General features: G+C 48.7%; 1 protein-coding gene across 7 annotated transcripts in view; it reads left to right on the forward strand.

The window, feature by feature from the left end:
* The window catches only part of IFT57 (intraflagellar transport 57), a 56,904-nt gene that overhangs the window by 20,177 nt on the left and 16,881 nt on the right, over nt 1-19,846 (forward strand). Inside the window, exons 1-2 of one of the 7 annotated variants that reach the window (XM_075590072.1) lie at nt 14,739-14,953; nt 16,859-17,094. In XM_075590072.1, the coding sequence (XP_075446187.1) occupies nt 14,786-14,953; nt 16,859-17,094 (404 nt within the window). In that variant the 5' untranslated portion in view covers nt 14,739-14,785. Of the gene's footprint in view, nt 1-14,738; nt 14,954-15,542; nt 15,851-15,895; nt 15,989-16,231; nt 16,605-16,858; nt 17,095-19,846 lie in introns of those variants that run through there. The other 6 variants (XM_075590071.1, XM_075590074.1, XM_075590075.1 and 3 more) reach the window with 6 other exon arrangements.

Genomic DNA, 19,846 nt, shown 5'->3' on the forward strand with positions numbered 1-19,846 from the left:
TCATGAGATTTCCCTTGCATCGGGCGCTCCTCTTTTTGTAGATAAACTGTATGGTGACAGTTGTAGAGCAGTTAGGACTTGCCCTTTGAGTTTTCCGCCCTTGAAGCAGTCTTTCTGAACTTCCTCCACTCAACGGAGTTGCTAGTTCAGCTTCTTTGGGATTGAGTTGCACTTCCACCTCCATTTCCAGAGAACGCCCTATCTTTTCAGCTTCCTCAGCTAAGGATTCTTCGGGCTTTGATTCTGCACTCCTACCTCTGTTTGTTGCCTGTTGGGTGGTTGCAGGTTTGGCTAGTGCTTTCTTAGGTGGCTCAAACTTCGCAATCTTGTTTTGAAGGTGAGTGGTGTCCCCAGCTCTCACTGTACCCTTGTCCTCACGGGCCTTAGTTACGGTGGGATACCGATGCTTGGGCAGAGCCAATACCTTTTCCCGTATTGGAGGCATCTGTAAGTTACTGGTCTGCAGATTCTCACTCTGTTTCTTGAGTGTTTCATGTCATTCTCCTTTCAGGGTCTTTATTTCTTCCCTGTGTTTTCTCTGAGCTTGCTTCCACCTATCATTCATTGTTTTGTGGGACACTGTGAAATTCTTTACGTGGGTCGCAGATACTCGTCTCAGTTTCTGGACCTTTCTGCGCTCCCTCTTGTACCGAGTCACCTGCCCTCTAAGCTTAGCCTCTAGCGATGCTTTGGTGATGGTCAGGGTAGCTTTCAGTTTATCATGCTGCTTTGCGAGGACACAATGGGTAATCAGACGTTCCTGCAGCACTTGTATTTCCTTAGCAGCCTGCAGATTTTTTTGAAAGACGTGGTCTGTTAAATCAGAATTTTCTTCTTTTAGTCTTAAATTGTCTCTTTTTGCAGTCTCTGTAATATTCAGGGCCTCCTTGTAGTCCCCCTCCCATTTACGCACTTCGGCTTTGAGACTCCTGGTCTCCTGGCGTGAGACTTCCATCTCTAGGTTGAGGGTCTGAAGCTCCTTCATGAGACTTTAAGATCCATATTAAGACCGAGGATAGATTTTTGAGAGATGTCCAGTTCCTTAGTGAAACTGTGAAGTTCCTTTTTAGAGACTTCCAGTTCTGTGCGACAACTGCTGATCTCTTGGTGTGAGGCATCCAGTGCTGTGCGGAGAGTGTGAACCTCCTTCTGGGATACGTCCACCTCTGTTCGGACACTGTTGACCTTTTGTTGTGAGGCCTTCAGTCCTAGGCGAAGACTGTGATCCTCTTGCTGAAAGACTGTAATCTCCTTCAGTGCCAACTCATACTTCTGCTTCAGATTAGCAATCATTCTATCGGATTGACTCTGCTTTTCATCCATGCTGGTAATAGTAGCGTGTGCAGTATCTAGCTCAGTCTTGAGACCGTCCAATTCTGTCCTGGCCAAAGAGTACATCGTGAGCACAGTATTCTGTAGCTTCATGTTATTTTTCAGTAGCCCTGCGTAATCATCTTTCTTCAGTTTCAATTGTTTCCAGAGCAGATCACAGTCACGCCTGGCAATTTTCAGGGCATCTTCAGGGCTGGTCAAGGGATCGTCACTCATTGGTTCCGGCTCCGCTTCCCTGGTATGGTTGGTTGAGGGGTTCTCACTATTAGCACCGGACAGACACTTCTTTGGGGTACACGACTTCTGCCTTGGGCCCTCTGGATATTCGGTCATACGCGGGACTGATTCTCCATTTTCTCTAGGCTGCAGGGCATCTCGGACTCCCTTTTCCTCCGCGGGATCTGCAGAGGTGTCTGTTCCTTCCACGGTAAGTGAAGACCCTTTTTTCTTTTTCTTTTTCCGCCTTTTTGTTTTTGACGACTCCGTCCCATCAGGGACACTGGGGGTGTTATGGAACAAGAGCCACATTTCTGACTCACCCCCCTCTCTCCTTTGCAGTTTCTGCCTGTCAGAGTTTATTCCCAGCTGCATGGAGTCTGCAGACACATACTGTGCCTGCGTGGCTTGCAACAATGTTGCACTCCTTGCCTGCGAGCATGACATCAGTGAGCTGCTACAGCAGTCTCTAAGATCCTCACCAGAATGGGCTAGTCTGCCCCCCCTCCTGTTTGTTCAGACATGGTCTGCCCCTAGACTTTTCCTTTGCCCACACCGCACCTCACTTCCTTTTCAACCCTGGAGACAGTGAGTAAAGAACCTTTCTCTGTTTATAACCCTTGGTGAGGCCATCTCTTTTTACCGGTTCCTAACTAATAATCACCAATACACACCATCCACAAGCATCTGTACCCTGCTACCTTTTCCCAATAAAGTGGAGGAAATATTACAGGACTTGGAGTGATTTAAAAGGGAACTGTGTTAATGCTATCGGGAGCCATTCATACCAACGTGCCCTGGCTTCAGAATAGTAAAAAGAGGACCGTGTGCCTTGGGAAATACACACAGAGGAGCTGCTACTCACAGCCTTTATGCTAAAGATACAAGCGAGCAGCTTACGTAGCAAATAAATAAACAGCAGTCTCTCACCACATTGCACAAGCACGTTGCTACACAGAGCCACAAGCCTCTACACAGCAAACTACCACAGCTTTATGCAAAGACAGTGAGCAGCCTTACTTTGCTAATACTACACAAAGGAATCACACAGCAGCTACTACTCAAAGACTTTATGCTATACAGAATAGTCTCTGCACCCCAGGACAAGCAGCAGCTTCACTCTGCCAGACAGGGCAGCAAGCTTTATACAGCAAACTGCACACAGCCTTGCAACTAACAGTGCTTCTCTCACAATACCTAATTGCCTTTTTCTCTGTCTGAGTCCACCCGCTGCTCAGCCCCACAGTGAGGAGCCAACGGACATCTGTAAGTACAGCTACCCCAACGCTGCACGCTGCAGGACACCGCTCGGCATCATCTGAGACAGACGCCCATCGCTGACAAGGTAAAAGACCGCACGCCACACGCACTGGCAAAGGCCTACACACACCTACAGCATGGCAGAACTCAGAGCCTCACCAGACATCACGCAGGAAAGCGATCTCTCAGACACAGAGACCGCTGCGCATCTGCAACAGGCGCAGGCAGGCGCAAGGCCTAAACGGACAGTCACACTGACACAAAAGGCCCGCGAAAAATATGAGAATGACATTGAAGCACACCGCGAAAGGTTAGAGAAGGCCTGGGAGGACACTGGTCGTGAAATATGTAACGTTGCAAGCACTAGTGATCAGGAGAAACAAATTAGGCAAGCTATAGCCCAATTGAGGTCAAGTCACAAACGTTACCAAATGCTGTCACAAATATATCTCGCCTACCTAAAAAGAATTAACACAGAGGAAAGCCTCAGCGAACGCGACCAGCAGGAGGCAACTGACCTGGAGCGTGACGGCTTCGTGCAGACCACTATTACTGAGGCCGAAGACCAGAGAAAAGACCTTTTGCTGGAAACTGCATCGCAGCGCTCAAGCATATCCAGACACTCATCAAGGTCAGCAAGATCAGTGCAATCTCACGCATCTAGCGCAAGCGCGAGCGCTACCAAGGCGCGAGCCACAGCAGAGGCCGCACGTGCCAGGGCCGAATATGGTCGGAGAGAGGCAGCCGTAAGGGCAGAAAGAGCGCGCATAGAAGAGGAGGAGCAGAATGCCGCCGCCACTGCCGCCGCTGCCAATGCCGCTGCTAATGCCACCGCCGCCAATGCTACCGCCGCCGCTGCAAATGCCGCCGCTGCCGCGGCGCGTAAAAAGGCCGAATTGGACGCGGATCTAGAGGCACTTAATCAAGAGAAGGAAGCCGCCGCCGCCATAGCCCAAGCCGAAGTCCTAGAAGCAGCTGCGAGACAGGACGGCGGGGAGCTACCGTACAGACGGATAGCTTCAGAGGATCCAGCCCAACGCACTGAAGACTACGTAAGGAGCCTCTTCAGTGTAAACACCAGCGCACCATCTCAACACGGAGGGAGCGACACCACAGACAACGAAGACTCGCTAGGACCACGAGGAGAAGACGCTGCTCTGTCAGTGGCATACGCTGCCTGGGATAGCCACAGCCGCAACAGTGATCCACACGCCAGAGCGCACACGGATGCACCACAACAGGCTCGTAATCCAGGTACACCCACGCGGGAGAAAACAGCCCCTCACACTGGCCAGCAGCCATCACGCGTCCACGCCAAGGAAGAGGCGACCGCACGGACCGTCCCAGCAACTACCTCAGAACGGGGCAAACGCGCCGACGTTTCAGGTCTGACAGACATAGCCAAGTACATGATCCGGCGCGACTTGGTGCACGCAGGACTCATCAGCTTCGACGACCGCCCTGAGAACTACAGGACGTGGAAGTTCACGTTCAAAGACGCAATCGACAGCTTGGACTTCTCAGCAAGGGAAGAGCTCAACATGTTAGTTAAGTTCTTGGGGAACGTATCCAGGGAGCAAGCGCAGAGACTTCGGACGGCAAACGCACATCAACCCCAAGTAGGTCTGGACCTAGTGTGGGAAAGGCTAGAAGAGACCTATGGCAGCCCTGAAGCAGTCGAGGATTCACTCTTCAAAAGAATCGAGAGCTTCCCCAAGATCACGAGTAAAGACTACTCGAAGTTACGAGATCTTGGAGACCTGCTGCAAGAACTGGAGTCCGCAAGGAAAGACCATTCCTTAATAGGTCTCAACGCCCTAGATTCAGCTCGTGGAGTGAGACCCATCCTGGAGAAGCTACCCTTCAACCTCCAAGAAAGGTGGCTTTCACAAGGTTCCAAATACAAAAGGGAGAAGCAGGTTGTCTTCCCCCCATTCTCATTCTTCGTGAGCTTCATCTGCGAAGCGGCAAAGACAAGAAACGACCCCAGCTTCATCTTAGGGGCGCAAACCACATCCAGCGCCAGCCACCCGAGGAACGAAAGGTCAACAGCAAGGTGCAAGGACTCCAGAACACCCATCTCGGTCCACAGGACGGACGTGCCCCCTACGACCCACGCGAGTCCCAGCCAGACGGCCGACAGGGACAAAAAACCAAGGGACCTTAACAAAGAATGCCCTATCCACAAAAAGCCGCATCCACTTAACAAGTGCTTCGGATTCAGGATGAAACCCATAGAGGAGCGAAAGAACCTACTCAGGGAATGGGGAGCCTGTTTCAAATGTTGTGCTTCCACAACTCATTTATTCAAGGACTGCAAAGAAGCTATGAAATGCACAGAGTGCGATAGCGACAGGCACATAGCCGCTCTACACCCGGAAGCTATGAAGCCCAAAGCAAGCAAAGCCCCTAACCCTCCGACAAAGCAGGGCGGGGAGGAAGAAGTGGGAGACACACCCCCCCCGACGTCAGTAGCATCCAAATGCACAGAAGTATGCGGAGAAGGAAACGACGGTAGATCTTGCTCTAAAATATGTCTGGTAGCAGTGCACCCAGAGGGACAACCCCAAAGAGCCAAACGGATGTATGCGATCATCGACGACCAGAGCAACCGATCGCTGGTCAGGTCAGAATTCTTCGATATGTTCAACATACAAGACAGTACTTCTCCTTACACTCTCAGAACGTGCGCAGGGTGAATGGAGACTACAGGGAGAAGAGTGAATGGCTACACCATATGCTCAATAGACGGCAAAGTGAGCATGCCCCTTCCCACACTCATCGAGTGCAATCACATGGCAGAAGATAGGACTGAGATCCCCACGCCAGACGTGGCGCGACACCATCCCCATCTAAAAACCATTGCCGATCATATCCCACCACTAGACGAAGATGCCCAGATCCTGCTGCTACTTGGCAGAGACATCATGAGAGCACACAAGATCCGCGAACAGCGAAATGGGGACCACAACGGCCCAAGCGCCCAAAGGCTCGATCTAGGATGGGTGGTAGTTGGAGAAGTATGCATAGACAGGATACGAGGACCCGACAACGTAGGCGCCCTACAGACGAACTTGTTGGAGAACGGTCATATATCCCACTTCAAACCTTGTCCGAACCACTTTCAGGTCCACGAGAAGCTCGAGACCAAAAGGAACTACGGAGATGCGCCTGTGGCAAGAAAATACCCCAATGACCTAGGGAGTACAGTGTTCCAGACAACAAAGGACGACGACAAACAGGCGCCATCAATGGAAGACAAAGAATTCTTGAGGTTAATGGATAAGGAGCTCTTCAAGGACGAATTGGGCAGTTGGGTGGCCCCACTACCTTTCCGCTCGCCAAGAAGACGCCTCCCAAACAACAGAGACCATGCTATGTCTAGGCTCGCTTCGCTCCGCCGTAACCTACAAAGGAAACCGGAGACCAAGGAACACTTTGTGGCCTTCATGCAAAAAATCTTCCACAGTGGCCATGCAGAGTCGGCGCCCCCAATGAAAGAAGGCGAAGAATGCTGGTACCTCCCGTCGTTTGGCGTCTACCACCCCCAGAAACCTGGCCAAATCCGAGTGGTATTCGACTCCAGCGCTCAGCATCAGGGAGTCTCCCTAAACGATGTTCTCCTCACCGGGCCGGATCTGACGAACAGTCTTCTGGGAGTGCTGATCCGCTTCCGCAAGGAACCTATCGCCGTAACCGCAGACATTCAACAGATGTTCCACTGCTTCCTTGTGCGAGAAGACAACCGTAACTACCTAAGATTCCTGTGGTACCAAGATGACGACGTAGAAAAAGAAATCACGGAGTACCGCATGAAAGTACATGTCTTCGGGAACAGCCCATCACCTGCAGTGGCAGCCTACGGCCTCAGAAGAACGGCCCAAGACGGAGAAGCAGAGTTCGGGAAAGACGCCAGGAGCTTCGTCGAAAGAGACTTCTATGTGGACGACGGATTAAAATCAGTTCCCACCGAAGAAGAAGCCGTAGATCTACTCAAGAGGACACAAAAGATGTTAGCGAAGGCCAACCTAAGGTTGCACAAAATAGCTTCCAACAGTGCCACAGTGATGAAGGCGTTTCACGCAGATGATCAAGCACCAGATCTCAAGAATTTGGATCTGGGGACCGACACGCCTCCCATACAGCGGAGCCTGGGGATAAGCTGGAATCTTAAAACGGACACCTTCACGTTCCAGGTAGCCATCGAAGAAAAACCCTTCACACGTCGCGGAGTCCTGTCCACCGTTAACAGTCTCTACGACCCGCTAGGATTCGTGGCTCCTGTCACTATACAAGGGAAGTCCCTCCTCAGAGAAATGTCCTTCGAAAAACAGGAATGGGACACCCCACTACCTCCAGAAAAACGGAAAGAGTGGGAAACGTGGAAACACTCCCTGAAGGCCCTCGAGCAACTGCAAATCCCACGCCCCTATTCACCTATATCTCTCACCGCCGCACACAGCAAAGAGCTTTGCGTGTTCTCAGATGCCTCCACCAAAGCTATAGCAGCGGTGGCCTACCTAAAAACCACGGACGTGGATGGAAGTTGCCACATCAGGTTCATCCTTGGCAAAGCTAAGCTGGCGCCACAACCTGACCATACTATACCCAGACTCGAGCTGTGTGGTGCAGTGTTAGCAGTAGAACTGGCGGAGCTTATCGAGAATGAGATGGACAGCAAACCAGATGCCGTCAAACTCTACACAGATAGCAAGGTGGTACTGGGATACATCTACAATAAGAAAAGGAGATTCTACGTATACGTAGCTAACCGTGTAGAAAGAATCAGGAAGTCAACCCAACCAGAACAATGGCACCACGTGCCCACAGAGCAAAATCCCGCAGATCACGCCACCAGATCAGTACCCGCATCTCAACTGCAGAATACGTCGTGGCTCACAGGACCAATGTTTCTTGCGCAGCCTGCGGAAACGCTACCAACCCCAGTTGACGATTTTGAACTCGTGGATCCCGAAAAGGATACGGAGATAAGGCCCCTACAAGTATCCGTGGTACTCACCAATGTATCGCACAAAAACGCATTCGGATCACATCGATTCCAACGCTTCTCAAAGTGGACGGCCCTTCTGCGAACAGTAGCCCGTCTCGGGCATATAGCCTCCTCCTTCCGCCAGACACCAGATGGTAAAACTACCGGCTGCCACGGCTGGCACATCTGCAAAGAGCTGCGCACCGTAGAGGAAATTACAAAGGCTAAGGAAACTGTTCTCAGTCATGTTCAAAGAGAAACATATGCGGAAGAGATCAAATGCATTCGCGGAAAGAAGAGTGTTAACGAAAACAGTCCACTTTGGAAGTTGAATCCCTTCATCGACAAAGACGGCCTCATGAGAGTAGGAGGCCGCCTCAATAAGTCCCAACTGAGCAGGGAGGAAAGCAACCCTCTTATCATCCCTGGCCGGCATCACATCGCCACTTTGTTGGTGCGCCACTACCACGAACAAGTCATGCATCAGGGACGACACTTCACCGAAGGCGCCATTAGGGCGGCGGGCATTTGGGTCGTTGGCATGAAAAGGTGCGTGGCCAGTAATCTCCACAAATGTGTTAGGTGCCGAATGCTGAGAGGCAAAAGCCAAGACCAAAGGATGGCGGATCTAACTGTCGACAGACTTAACACAGAACCCCCCTTTACCTATGTAGGACTCGATGTATTTGGGCCCTGGATGGTCATCTCACGTAGAACTAGAGGCGGGCTAGCAAACAGCAAACGATGGGCGGTACTCTTCACCTGCATGAGTACACGAGCTATACACATCGAGGTTATAGAATCTATGGATGCTTCAAGCTTCATAAATGCCCTCAGAAGGTTCTTTGCAGTCAGAGGACCAGTTAAACAAATACGCTCCGATTGTGGTACCAATTTCGTTGGAGCATGCAAGGAATTACAAATAAACACTAAGGACAATAGAGACAATAGTATCCAAAGATACCTGCGCGACCAAGAGTGCACGTGGACATTCAACCCTCCTCACTCCTCTCACATGGGCGTAGCATGGGAGCGCATGATCGGAGTGGTTAGGCGTATCTTGGATTCTATAATGCTAAAAACCGACCTGACTTGACTCACTCACGAAGTGCTAACCACATTCATGGCCGAAATATCAGCAATAGTCAATGCTAGGCCCTTAATCCCAGTGTCAACAGATCCAGAATCGCCAAGCGTTTTGACACCAGCAATGCTGCTGACCCAGAAAGTAGGGAACGTCCCCACCCCAGTCGAAGGCTTCCACTCTAAGGATATGCACAAACGACAGTGGAGACAGGTGCAGTACTTGGCCAACACATTTTGGGATCGCTGGAGACGTGAGTATCTGGTGACACTCCAAGAACGCCACAAATGGCAAACAGTGAAACCAGATATCCAAGTGGGGGATGTGGTCTTGTTGAAAGATAAACAAGTGGCAAGAAATGAATGGCCCATGGGACTTATAATAAGAACTATCCCAAGCGAAGACGAAAGGGTTCGCAAAGTGGAAGTACAAGTGGCCCAGAATGGGATCGTTAAAACCTTCCTAAGACCCATTACAGAGACTATCCTTCTAATGCCCAAATCGGACTGTGATGGGGAAAAACTGGTTACCAGTGCCGTGGACTTTTAAGAGACATTGTGGTGCGTCAAGCTAACCAAGAGCTGCGCACCCACCCGGCTTCCCTTACTGGAAAGCCTGGCCAAAGGACTTTGATGCCAGTGGTACCAGCCGGTATCACATTGCTATGGAAATATGGACCTTTGCAGTATATTGTTATGTTGTATGTATTGCACATATGTTCCACATAGCTTGCCATATAGTGGTATCTACAGATACCAGACGGGGAGTGTTATGGAACAAGAGCCACATTTCTGACTCACCCCCCTCTCTCCTTTGCAGTTTCTGCCTGTCAGAGTTTATTCCCAGCTGCATGGAGTCTGCAGACACATACTGTGCCTGCGTGGCTTGCAACAATGTTGCACTCCTTGCCTGCGAGCATGACATCAGTGAGCTGCTACAGCAGTCTCTAAGATCCTCACCAGAATGGGCTAGTCTGCCCCCCCTCCTGTTTGTTCAGACATGGTCTGCCCCTAGACTTTTTCTTTGCCCACACCGCACCTCACTTCCTTTTCAACCCTGGAGACAGTGAGTAAAGAACCTTTCTCTGTTTATAACCCTTGGTGAGGCCATCTCTTTTTACCGGTTCCTAACTAATAATCACCAATACACACCATCCACAAGCATCTGTACCCTGCTACCTTTTCCCAATAAAGTGGAGGAAATATTACAGGACTTGGAGTGATTTAAAAGGGAACTGTGTTAATGCTATCGGGAGCCATTCATACCAACGTGCCCTGGCTTCAGAATAGGGGGTCTCTGTCTTTATTTGAAATTTCAGCAGCTTCACTGTATCCGCCATGTTTTCCTTGCAGTTGCGTTAGGTGGCGTAAATATTAAGCGATCTGCTGTTCCCGCTCTTCCTCCTGCCGATCACATTCGTCATCATAGAGAGCTGTCTTTTCGGTTCGTACCCAGTTCGGGCACCCCCACCATTCTTGGAGTGTTCTGTGGGGGTGATTCGGTTCGGATTCCCCGTAAGAGATGTCTTCCTCCTTATCGGACTGGAAGGGCCACTCTTCCGTGGGGTAGGGTTCATTACAGGAACGCCGCATCTTGTCCTCCATTTTGGGGCTATCAGGTGTATTTTTCTTCCTGACCTCAGGAGGCGCTATTGCAACTGTTATCACTGTATTTGCTAGAACCCCAAATTGTGGTAGTCTTACAGGTGGGCATATTTTGCTTGTAGAGGTCGCAGCTCTCACAGGCCTCTCTTTAGACTTTTTCTTCCCTTGGGTAAGTTTTACAATATTAGCAGTAATGTGCATGCACTCACTCTCATCGTCTGAATAAGGCCTGAAGGGACACTGCTCAGTGTGGTGGGGTTCTTTACACCAGGAACACATTTTCCTCCCCATTTTTGCAGAGTCTGTATTTGACTTCAGCTGGGCGGCCATTTTAAATTCCCAGAATCAGTACCTTGCATCGGTCACCGTCTGTAAAAGTTTCCCTGCTTCAGCACAGTCTTGCATCAATATTCACACTTTCCTGCATATACTCCTTTCACAGCTGGTAGTCTTATGCAGTGTGGCAGCATTTACTTCCAGAATCAGTACCGCACGGGGGTCACTGTCTGTATTCACTGCTTCAGCGCAATTTTTTTTTTAAAAGAAATCAATAAACAAAGCCTTGCTCCTCTGGAGCGCTAACTCACTTCTTGAACCCTGACTACGGCTGGAAGGCAAAGCCCCTTTATCAACAACTATATTACACATTATTATGATAGGCAAGTAAGGTTTACCTGCTTCAGCAGTCTCTCTCTCTCCTCTTGGGATTGGGGAAAAGAGTCCATCTGTGGCTTTCTTCAGTGCAGTGTAGATTTCCTGTCTGGATGTGTATCCCTTTAATTCTGGTCTCTGCTGCATGTGATTCTTTGCTTTGTTGCTCAGGCTGTTTGTAGGAACTATGCAGGCAAAAGCACAAAAAAATTCACACGCAGTCTCCGGGGCCCCTTTGAACTTCAAGGGCCACCTCTCATCCCAACTTCTGACACCATATGTAAGAGATGTGTGCAGAGGTAAGCAATTTAGACCATTTTTAAGGTGAAATTAAAATAAGGCTTTATTGCGCCTATCCCTTTAATACAGCAAAACATATGAAAACAACAAACGCCTAACCCTGTTTAAGGGCTAACTTACTTCCCCAGTCCCTTTCTCCAGGGCTGGAGGGATAATCCCATTACCACCCTATTCCCCAAAGTCTCGAGAGATAACTTAAAGCAGGTGGCCCTTCATGTCAGTTTCTGGTAGGTTCCTGGGTCCCCTGTGTCCAGGAATATAGGTCTTTGGGTGTCTTGATCTCAGCAGAGCCTTTCTGCTCAAGACCTCTTTCCTCTTGTCACCACCCTTGTGTACTGAGGAAAATCTCCCTCCTGTTTCTGGGAACAGGCTTTTTCTAACAAACCTCTAATCAGCCATGTGAAGTTGGTTAACTGCTGGATTCAATTAACCAACACGCTGCTGGATTAGTGGCATATTCTGAACAGGGATAAGTTCTCTGTTACACTCCTGTTTTTGCTGTTACTATCCCTGATGCTTGTGATGTTCCATTACATTTTTGTGAGCAGTGGAATCGTCCTCGCCTTCGATTTCTTTGGCTTTTGCGATCACTGCTCTCTTTAGTTCATCTTGATGATATCCCTTGGCAGAGGTAGCGGTCTTCTCTCGTTTCGTAGAGTCACTCGGAGGTTTGGACCGGTGCAATCGTATATTACTCTCTTGAGCTAGTACTTTATCCATGAAATCTTCGAACTCTAGCGGCTGGTCTGGGGAGAGAGTACAACTGACTCGTATAGCCACTGGGTGCATAGGCATGGTGCCCTGCAGAAGTTGCTGGACTCGCATGCCATTAGCTTGGGCCGCAGGAATAACCTCCTTTTTTTACCAGAAGCCATAGAGCCAACTGGATCCGACGAAGAAACTCTGACACGTCTTCTCCTTCGACTTGCGTGAGAGAGTAGAATTTGGCCAGTAATGACACAGCGTCCTTAGGAACACCGTATGTCCGGGTTAGGACCTGGATCAGGGCTGTCGCATCGTTAGGGTGATTATTGTCATAAAAGTGCACCATATGCGTAGCAAGAAGTCGTAAGCACTCGATAATTCGTTGCAGTTTTACTGCGTCAGAGCAAGTCCACTCCGGGAGCACGTGTTCTGTGTGGTCTTTCCACTCTTCAAATTCGGCCTCACCCGCAGGCGTGGGTCTAGTCCCTGAGAATATCTTGAGCTTACGGAATTGATGGGAATGGGAGGACAGGCTCAGGGCTTCTACTAGCTGAGGTAAAATTCCTTCCGCCGCTGGGTCCACCTGATGCAAGAGTTGAGGGGCCCGGGACTGTATACTGGATTGTAGTCTTGTACGGGCCTGACGTTCAATAGAGGGGTACGCGGATGGTGGGGGCCCAGTCTGGAGGGGGGTCACCACTGGGGAGCCGGGACTGAAAATCACTCTGGGTATCAGGGGCTCTGAATATAGTGGCGTGACCTCGGAGTGGGGTATTTGGGCCGGTAGTGACATAGGCAGTTTAGAAAAAATGACCGGACAGCCAGGAGGCAAGGCTCCCGGAAAGTTTAGTGCGGCAGGGGTGAGATTCTCCCTTACTTAATAACGGGTTGCTATAAGGAGTATGTACCAGCAGTATATGGGGTTCCTTTTCCGGCCTATTTGGCGGGCTTGCGCAAACCCGGGAAGGGATCTGACCCAATTAATGACCTCCTGGGAGGAAATGCCCACGGGCACATCCCCCACCGCGAGCACATGGTGGGGGACTCGTCTTGATCCAGCGCTCAGTCGCGCTCTTGTTGCTTAGACGGGGAGAACATGTTGGTGACTTCAACAGCTAAATTTTCACTTGAATAGAGCACCCCAGGTCTGAGATCTCAGCAGCGCCTCCAAATGTAACAAAATTTGCCCCCCCCAATTGCAGATAAGGACCATATGTGGGAATACACCTGTGTAACCGTGTGTGGTGCATTACCTGATAGGCTCACAGAAGGCCTGAACCTCCGCCGCTGGGAGCTTGGGGTTTCCTGATTCTTCGGATACAGTGCCTCCACCTGTAAGGGTTCCCAACAGGGTGGGATGGTCCTCTTACAGGAACAATAATAATAATAATGCACGCACACAATATATGCTAGCAACCTTTTTACTATAAGTAATAACCTTGATACTCTGTACCACACAGTAATATGCATATAACTATATGTATAGAAGTTCACCCCACCGCATACCAACATAGGTGTCCCCAAAGTACCTGGGTGCTGGGCACCAATTCCCTGAAGTCCCTTATTTCCAGGCCCACCCAAAGTGTTAGAGATAGCGCTATCCCGTGGAGTGTTAGTGCACTATAATAGGTACCTGCCCGGAGCTCCTGCACCCGGGTACAGCAGGATAACAGCCTGATCCGACGTGCCGTCCGCCTAAGCGTGGGGTGAATTCTGGCGTGGATAACATCACCGTACCGTCTGTACCTTGGGGCTGGTCCGTCCCCAGTCCGCAGGCCACAGTCACTGCGTGGCATGAGCCTCCGTGAGATAGTCTCTACCCAGAGGGGGGTCTGATCCCAGACCCAGTGATCAGGCTGTGCAGCAGATGAGCTGTTCCTTGATCTAATCAAAAAGCTAAAGGGGCAGATTCCGTACTTAAAGCTGCAGTTCAGTCTTTTTTTTTTTTTTACTTCAATAGTTTCATGTGTGCAATCTCTAATTACCTAAAGAACTGTATAGCTGCCAGTCAATTCGTTCTCCATGTATTGACAGGCGAAATTTGGTGACATAATTAGAGCTGGCATATGTTTTTATTTGCCTCTGTCACTCAGTGGAAGCTCATGAATATTCATGAGCACTCCTGCACTGACATGTGCTAGAGGGAGGGCAGGGCTGACAAAGGGGTGTGCCAGGGCTTGTGACAGAACATGAAGGGGCAGTGCCTTAGCAAATGGCTGTTAAAATAGAATACAAGAAAATTGGTCTTTCAAAGTTGTTTTTTTAAAAACAGAAAATGCTAAAAATATTTTTTCTTACTACAGAACTGATTTATTAAAAAAACACACATGCAGGATATTGACTGAACTGCAGCGTTAAGGCCTGTCCCTGAAGTAACCACAAGCTGGGGCAAGGATAGTAGTTATCTGGGGCCTATGGGGGTGACTAGCCTAGTGCAGGGGCTACTGCTCCCTACACCCTCACTCACCCAGCTCCAACTCTCCTCACAGCGCGCCAAAAGTATCTATCTCCTGCTGCAGGCAATCCTCGAACCCCATTGGCTGCTCTAGGGCACCTGGTCAATGTCTCTCAAGGCCCCATGGGAGTTGTAGTTCCCGCAGAGTCTGTGTGTATAGACGGCCGCGTGCGCGATGGCAACTGCGCATGCGCGACTCTGTAATGGCTGCCGCAACTCCCGATCGCTACCACTGCGCATGCGTGCGCATTTCAAAATGGCGGCGCCCTGAGCGCTCGCAGTCCGGAGCTCCGGCGAGGCCCTCGCCTTCCAACCCCACCCCCGCAGTATCTCCTTCACCTCGCAACAGCAACGAGGTAAGGAGGGGGTCAATAGGATCCTAAGGGGTACCGGGGCTACATGTAAAAAACGAATCCTGTTATTAGTTCTTACTAGGAATTTATTCAATTTCTTTTTTAAGGTGTGGGGCTAGGTGGCGAGTAGATTTTTTGGTTGGACGATTACATTTTTTTGGGGAGGGGGGGGTGGGCATGATTTCTGTTGGCGGCCCTGATGGGGGAGAAGGTAGAGAGAATGGGAAGAGGTAGAATGAATAATACAGCATCAATGGTGACACTATTAGATAAATATCATTATAATATTCATTTTTAGTAATGTTATTTGTTGTATTAATAAAACAATTTGTGTGTCCCGGTTTTTCATTTTCAAAATCTGGTCACCCTAGATACAGGACATAAGGAGGAGTACAGTTAGAGATTGTGTTTAACCTTCAAATGTTTAATACATTATTTAAAAATTTCAATGGAGCCGATGTATTGTTACTAGGTGTTAGTCAGCAGCTGCATTTAACTTCTCATGAATGCATCTCCTGTGACATAGCATAGGCTGTACTGTTGCCCCAACTAAAAATGGCGGCAGCAGAGCGCTTCACGTCTGGCCACCTGACAACCACTTATCAGGGCGCGCGCGCACACGCTATGATGTAGGCGGATCTGATCGTTGCCAAGGAGAGAGAAGAGCTCCGCATCCAGCACCGGGCGTAAGAGAGAGACACTCATTCATATAGCCACTGAATGCTGATAGCGGAGGCATCCTCCTGTATCACTGATGGGGAGCGGCGCTTTGCTTTTCCGCGCCAGTCCGGCAGGGCATCGGATTGTACTTGTTTAATTAACCCGTTAAGCACCAGACTGCAAAGCAGTGCGTGGCAGACCAATCTGGCCCTCAACGGGTTAAAGTGACCGGAGGCGCCTGTACGTTACTTCTGGGGGGGGGGAGGGGGGGTTGTTTCCTTTACGGTGCGTGTCCCCTGTACGGTGCGTGTCCCTGGGCCTGGATCTCCGGCTGCAGCCTTCACCGAGTGACGCGTCTCCCATGGCAACCGCGGGAAGGCGCAGCAGTGACCCGGAGAGATCCGGGGTGGTGCTGTGCAGTGTTGTGTTTTACCTCGCAGGGTGTAGCCTGAAGTGCCTTGTATAGTATTATTGCAGAAATGATTGCATAGCATACGCCATGTATTAGGGGGTGTTATAAGGCTTTCTAAATTGTTGGAGATGTTGGTTTTTATTAGTCCTTGGCATTTCAGGTAACATAAGGTGACAGGTAAAAAAATAGGTGTACTCAAACATAAGCAAACTGCTCCAGGTGCACAGTAACCCCCTGTGAGAGTCCAGTGCAGACTAAATCCTAAATTCGGCAAAACCGGCACTCCAGAGATCTTGGTAGATAATCAAAAGTGTTATTTTATTGCGGAAGAATCAATGTTTGAAACGTCGATTCTCCCACAATAAAACCACTTGATTATCGACTAACACTTTCTTTAGCGCTGTTATTTTTTTTTGCTTCATTTAGGTTTAGGTAACATAAGGTGCCACTTAACCTGTAACACAATACTCATTTCGGGGTGTAGAGATCCTGAGAGTTCCAGACTCTAGAGAGCAGTACATGAGCAGATCTGCCAAGACCAATGCAAATACCCAGGGAACATGACAGGAACAGAGGAGGAAGGTAACATACGAAAGCTGTAAAACAGCAATGCAACTCTGGGGAACTGCAAACATCAAATGAAAGGTGCACCAAGCACAAGCTAGTAGAATTGGAGATCAACATAACACAGAAAGGGAAGCACGATTATAGATAAATGCCAAGTTGACCCAGCAGAATACCAGCGAGTCAAATAAAATAACACCGCAACAGATACAAGATACACATCCAGAGATCTTTATTAAACAGACAATCAAAATGTCCCTTTTTGTTTGCAGAGTCTGACTGAGACCAGAAGAAAGAAGCAAACGCCTCACTCTTCTCAAGCCAAAGATTACGTTCTGCACTTGGCATTGACAATGACAGAGGACAGCCGGCGAGGGGACGAGGAGGACCGTGGTCCTGGTGCTGCCTTTCACATGTTTGTGCTGATGGAGGACTTAATAGACAAATTGAAGTTGCTTAATTACGAAGAGGAGGTACTGAGGAAGCACAACATGAAGGCAATTTCCAGGTAAGGAGAAGATGGATATCTGGGATAGGTTGAGCTGTTCCATCCGTGACTGGGTTATCAATATAGCATGAAACAGATCTAGTGGTAAAATACAGAAAACCAAATTACATAGCCAAAAGAAGTAAATGAAGAAAGTAATGCTCTAAACACCAATATACATAATAACATTGATGTAGAAAAACTATTGTTCGAGAAGAACCCAAACAGAAGGATGAGATGTCGCCGTATAGATGTCATGCAGCTTTCACTGCATTCACTTAGTTGGGAGACAACAGCCCACTGTTTGACCTTTCATCTTTATTTTAACATACTGTAGTGCTGACGATTATTCTAAAACAAACCTGGGGCAATCTCCAAAAAGACCGAGGTACATGATGGGTACATGCTGCAACATTTCACACATTTCTGCAGACAGACTAATGGCCCATCGGATTAACAGCAGGGGTCCCTGGCAGTCTCATTCAACCTGCTGTGTTAATCCGATGGGCCATTAGCCTCTGCAGAAATGTCACTGAAATGTACCCAGCATGTACCTGGCTAGTTTAATATCCAAATAAATCTGGCAATATAGGGGGGAAGCCCCTCCGCAGTCAAACAGCCAAACATAAGTCAAACAGCACCACGTCCTCCAACAATCTGATAGGTAAACCAGGTCTTCCCTCATATGGAATGAAGAGAGAGAAAATATAGTGCAATATGCATTTACTAAACATAAAGGAAGTGGAGAAGCACTTACAAACAGATGCTAATAACAAGCAATGCAATCATTCTGGGTGTAAACGCAGCGTAAGAGCTGTCCTGGGGCTCACGCCGTCCACTCCTCCTCCCCTGCGTCCGTCTGCGACATCACTCCCGCAATGGTCACAGCCTTTATGTTTTACTAAATGCATATTGCACTATATTTTAGTTATATCCAACCTTTCTTGCATACAATATTGCACAATATTTCCCTTTCTTTATGTTTATACCAGGATACTTGCGCTCCGTTACCTGTTTCTGTCTATGTACAAGACATTTGGAAAGTCCTTTCTTTCGGAGCTGCACTATCCCCTATGGTTGCAGTTTTATATCTCATCACCTTGTTTGTGCACTGCACATTTTCACTTAGCGGGTGATTTGTGCTTGTTTTGCTATGTTTTTTTTTGTCATGTCCGAGGTTTTGCAGATATGGACCAACACTTATCATTGTTATTGGTTTATTAACCATCATAACCACTGTGAGTGCTTTATTTAACTTTTTAGCACTGCACACACTATTTATTTTTATTGTTTACATTCACTCAATTGTTCCTTTATTTTTGTGATCACTTGTTTCTCTATAGGAAATACCAAAGTCCCTTATTTAATTTTTTGTTAGGTGGTACTTTTAAATGCTTTCAATCTCAGTGTGGACTTCTTAAATGTACCTTTTTTAAATAAAATTAATTGGATAATAAATGGAGGACACATTAAGCAATAAACAAACAATTTATTCAGACAACCGATAAATATATATATTTTTTATATATATGGATATGATTATAATTTATTAGGAAATTGAAATAACTAAATATCATAGCTTAAGGGTAGTGGGTCAACTATAAATTGCAATGTGAAATCTCATACTAGTGTTTATTTTAAGATGCCGTGTGGGTTATGTACCATTGTTAAAAACTGGCACCCAGCAAATTCTCTATATATGAAATATAGCTCGCATTTTAACTACTGTATTATACTCCATGTTAAAGGACCGCTGGTCTGAAATGCATAGGAGGGCGACACTACCCCTATGGGTGATGTTATTTTGATCAATAAATACATTTATATTTTTTTAACCACCTGACTCCCTGGCAGTGCGCTGCTGTTTCTATTTTTTCTCTGCATTTTCACATCAGGATTTACTAAAGGCCTGTAATTGTTCTGACAAGATTTTATCTTCTGCACCTGAATGCCATTTGGTTCATTTGTACTTCATTTCATTCATTTGTCTGCTGATCACGTGCATTTTAAGTGAAACTTCTTTGTCATTTGTCACTGTTTTGTCACAGAAATTGTAATGGTGATGTTTTTAATTAATCAAAACACAATTTTAGTGCCAAAACACAAAGAAATTTGACTTGGAACGCGTGTTTTAGCTATTTGCACTTCTATATTTATAGTAATTGAATACTGTGTGTGTGGTTCTCTGGATCCTGCCACCCTATGTCCTTCCCCCCCCCCCCCCCCCCCCGGCGGCGCTTTGTCCTGCTGCTGTGTCAGCCTTCCGATGGAGGTACGGGGACACGGACGCGGCTCACAGTGGGAGGGGTGTACTCGGCGGCTCACTGAGGGGGGAGAGGGTGTACTCAGCGGCTCACTGAGGGGGGAGAGGGTGTACTCAGCGGCTCACTGAGGGGGGAGAGGGTGTACTCGGCGGCTCACTTGAAGGGAGAGGGTGTACTCGGCGGCTCACTGAGGGGGGAGAGGGTGTACTCGGCGGCTCACTGAGGGGGGAGAGGGTGTACTCGGCGGCTCACTGAGGGGGAGAGGGTGTACTCGGCGGCTCACTGAGGGGGAGAGGGTGTACTCGGCGGCTCACTTGAAGGGAGAGGGTGTACTCGGCGGCTCACTGAGGGGGGAGAGGGTGTACTCGGCGGCTCACTGAGGGGGGAGAGGGTGTACTCGGCGGCTCACTGAGGGGGGAGAGGATGTGCTCGGCGGCTCACCGGGGGGGGAGAGGATGTACTCGGCGGCTCACTGGGGGGGGGGGGGGGGAAATGTGCTCGGCGGCTCA

The sequence above is a fragment of the Ascaphus truei genome, chromosome 3 (assembly GCF_040206685.1).
Source record: "Ascaphus truei isolate aAscTru1 chromosome 3, aAscTru1.hap1, whole genome shotgun sequence".
NCBI lineage: Eukaryota > Metazoa > Chordata > Amphibia > Anura > Ascaphidae > Ascaphus > Ascaphus truei.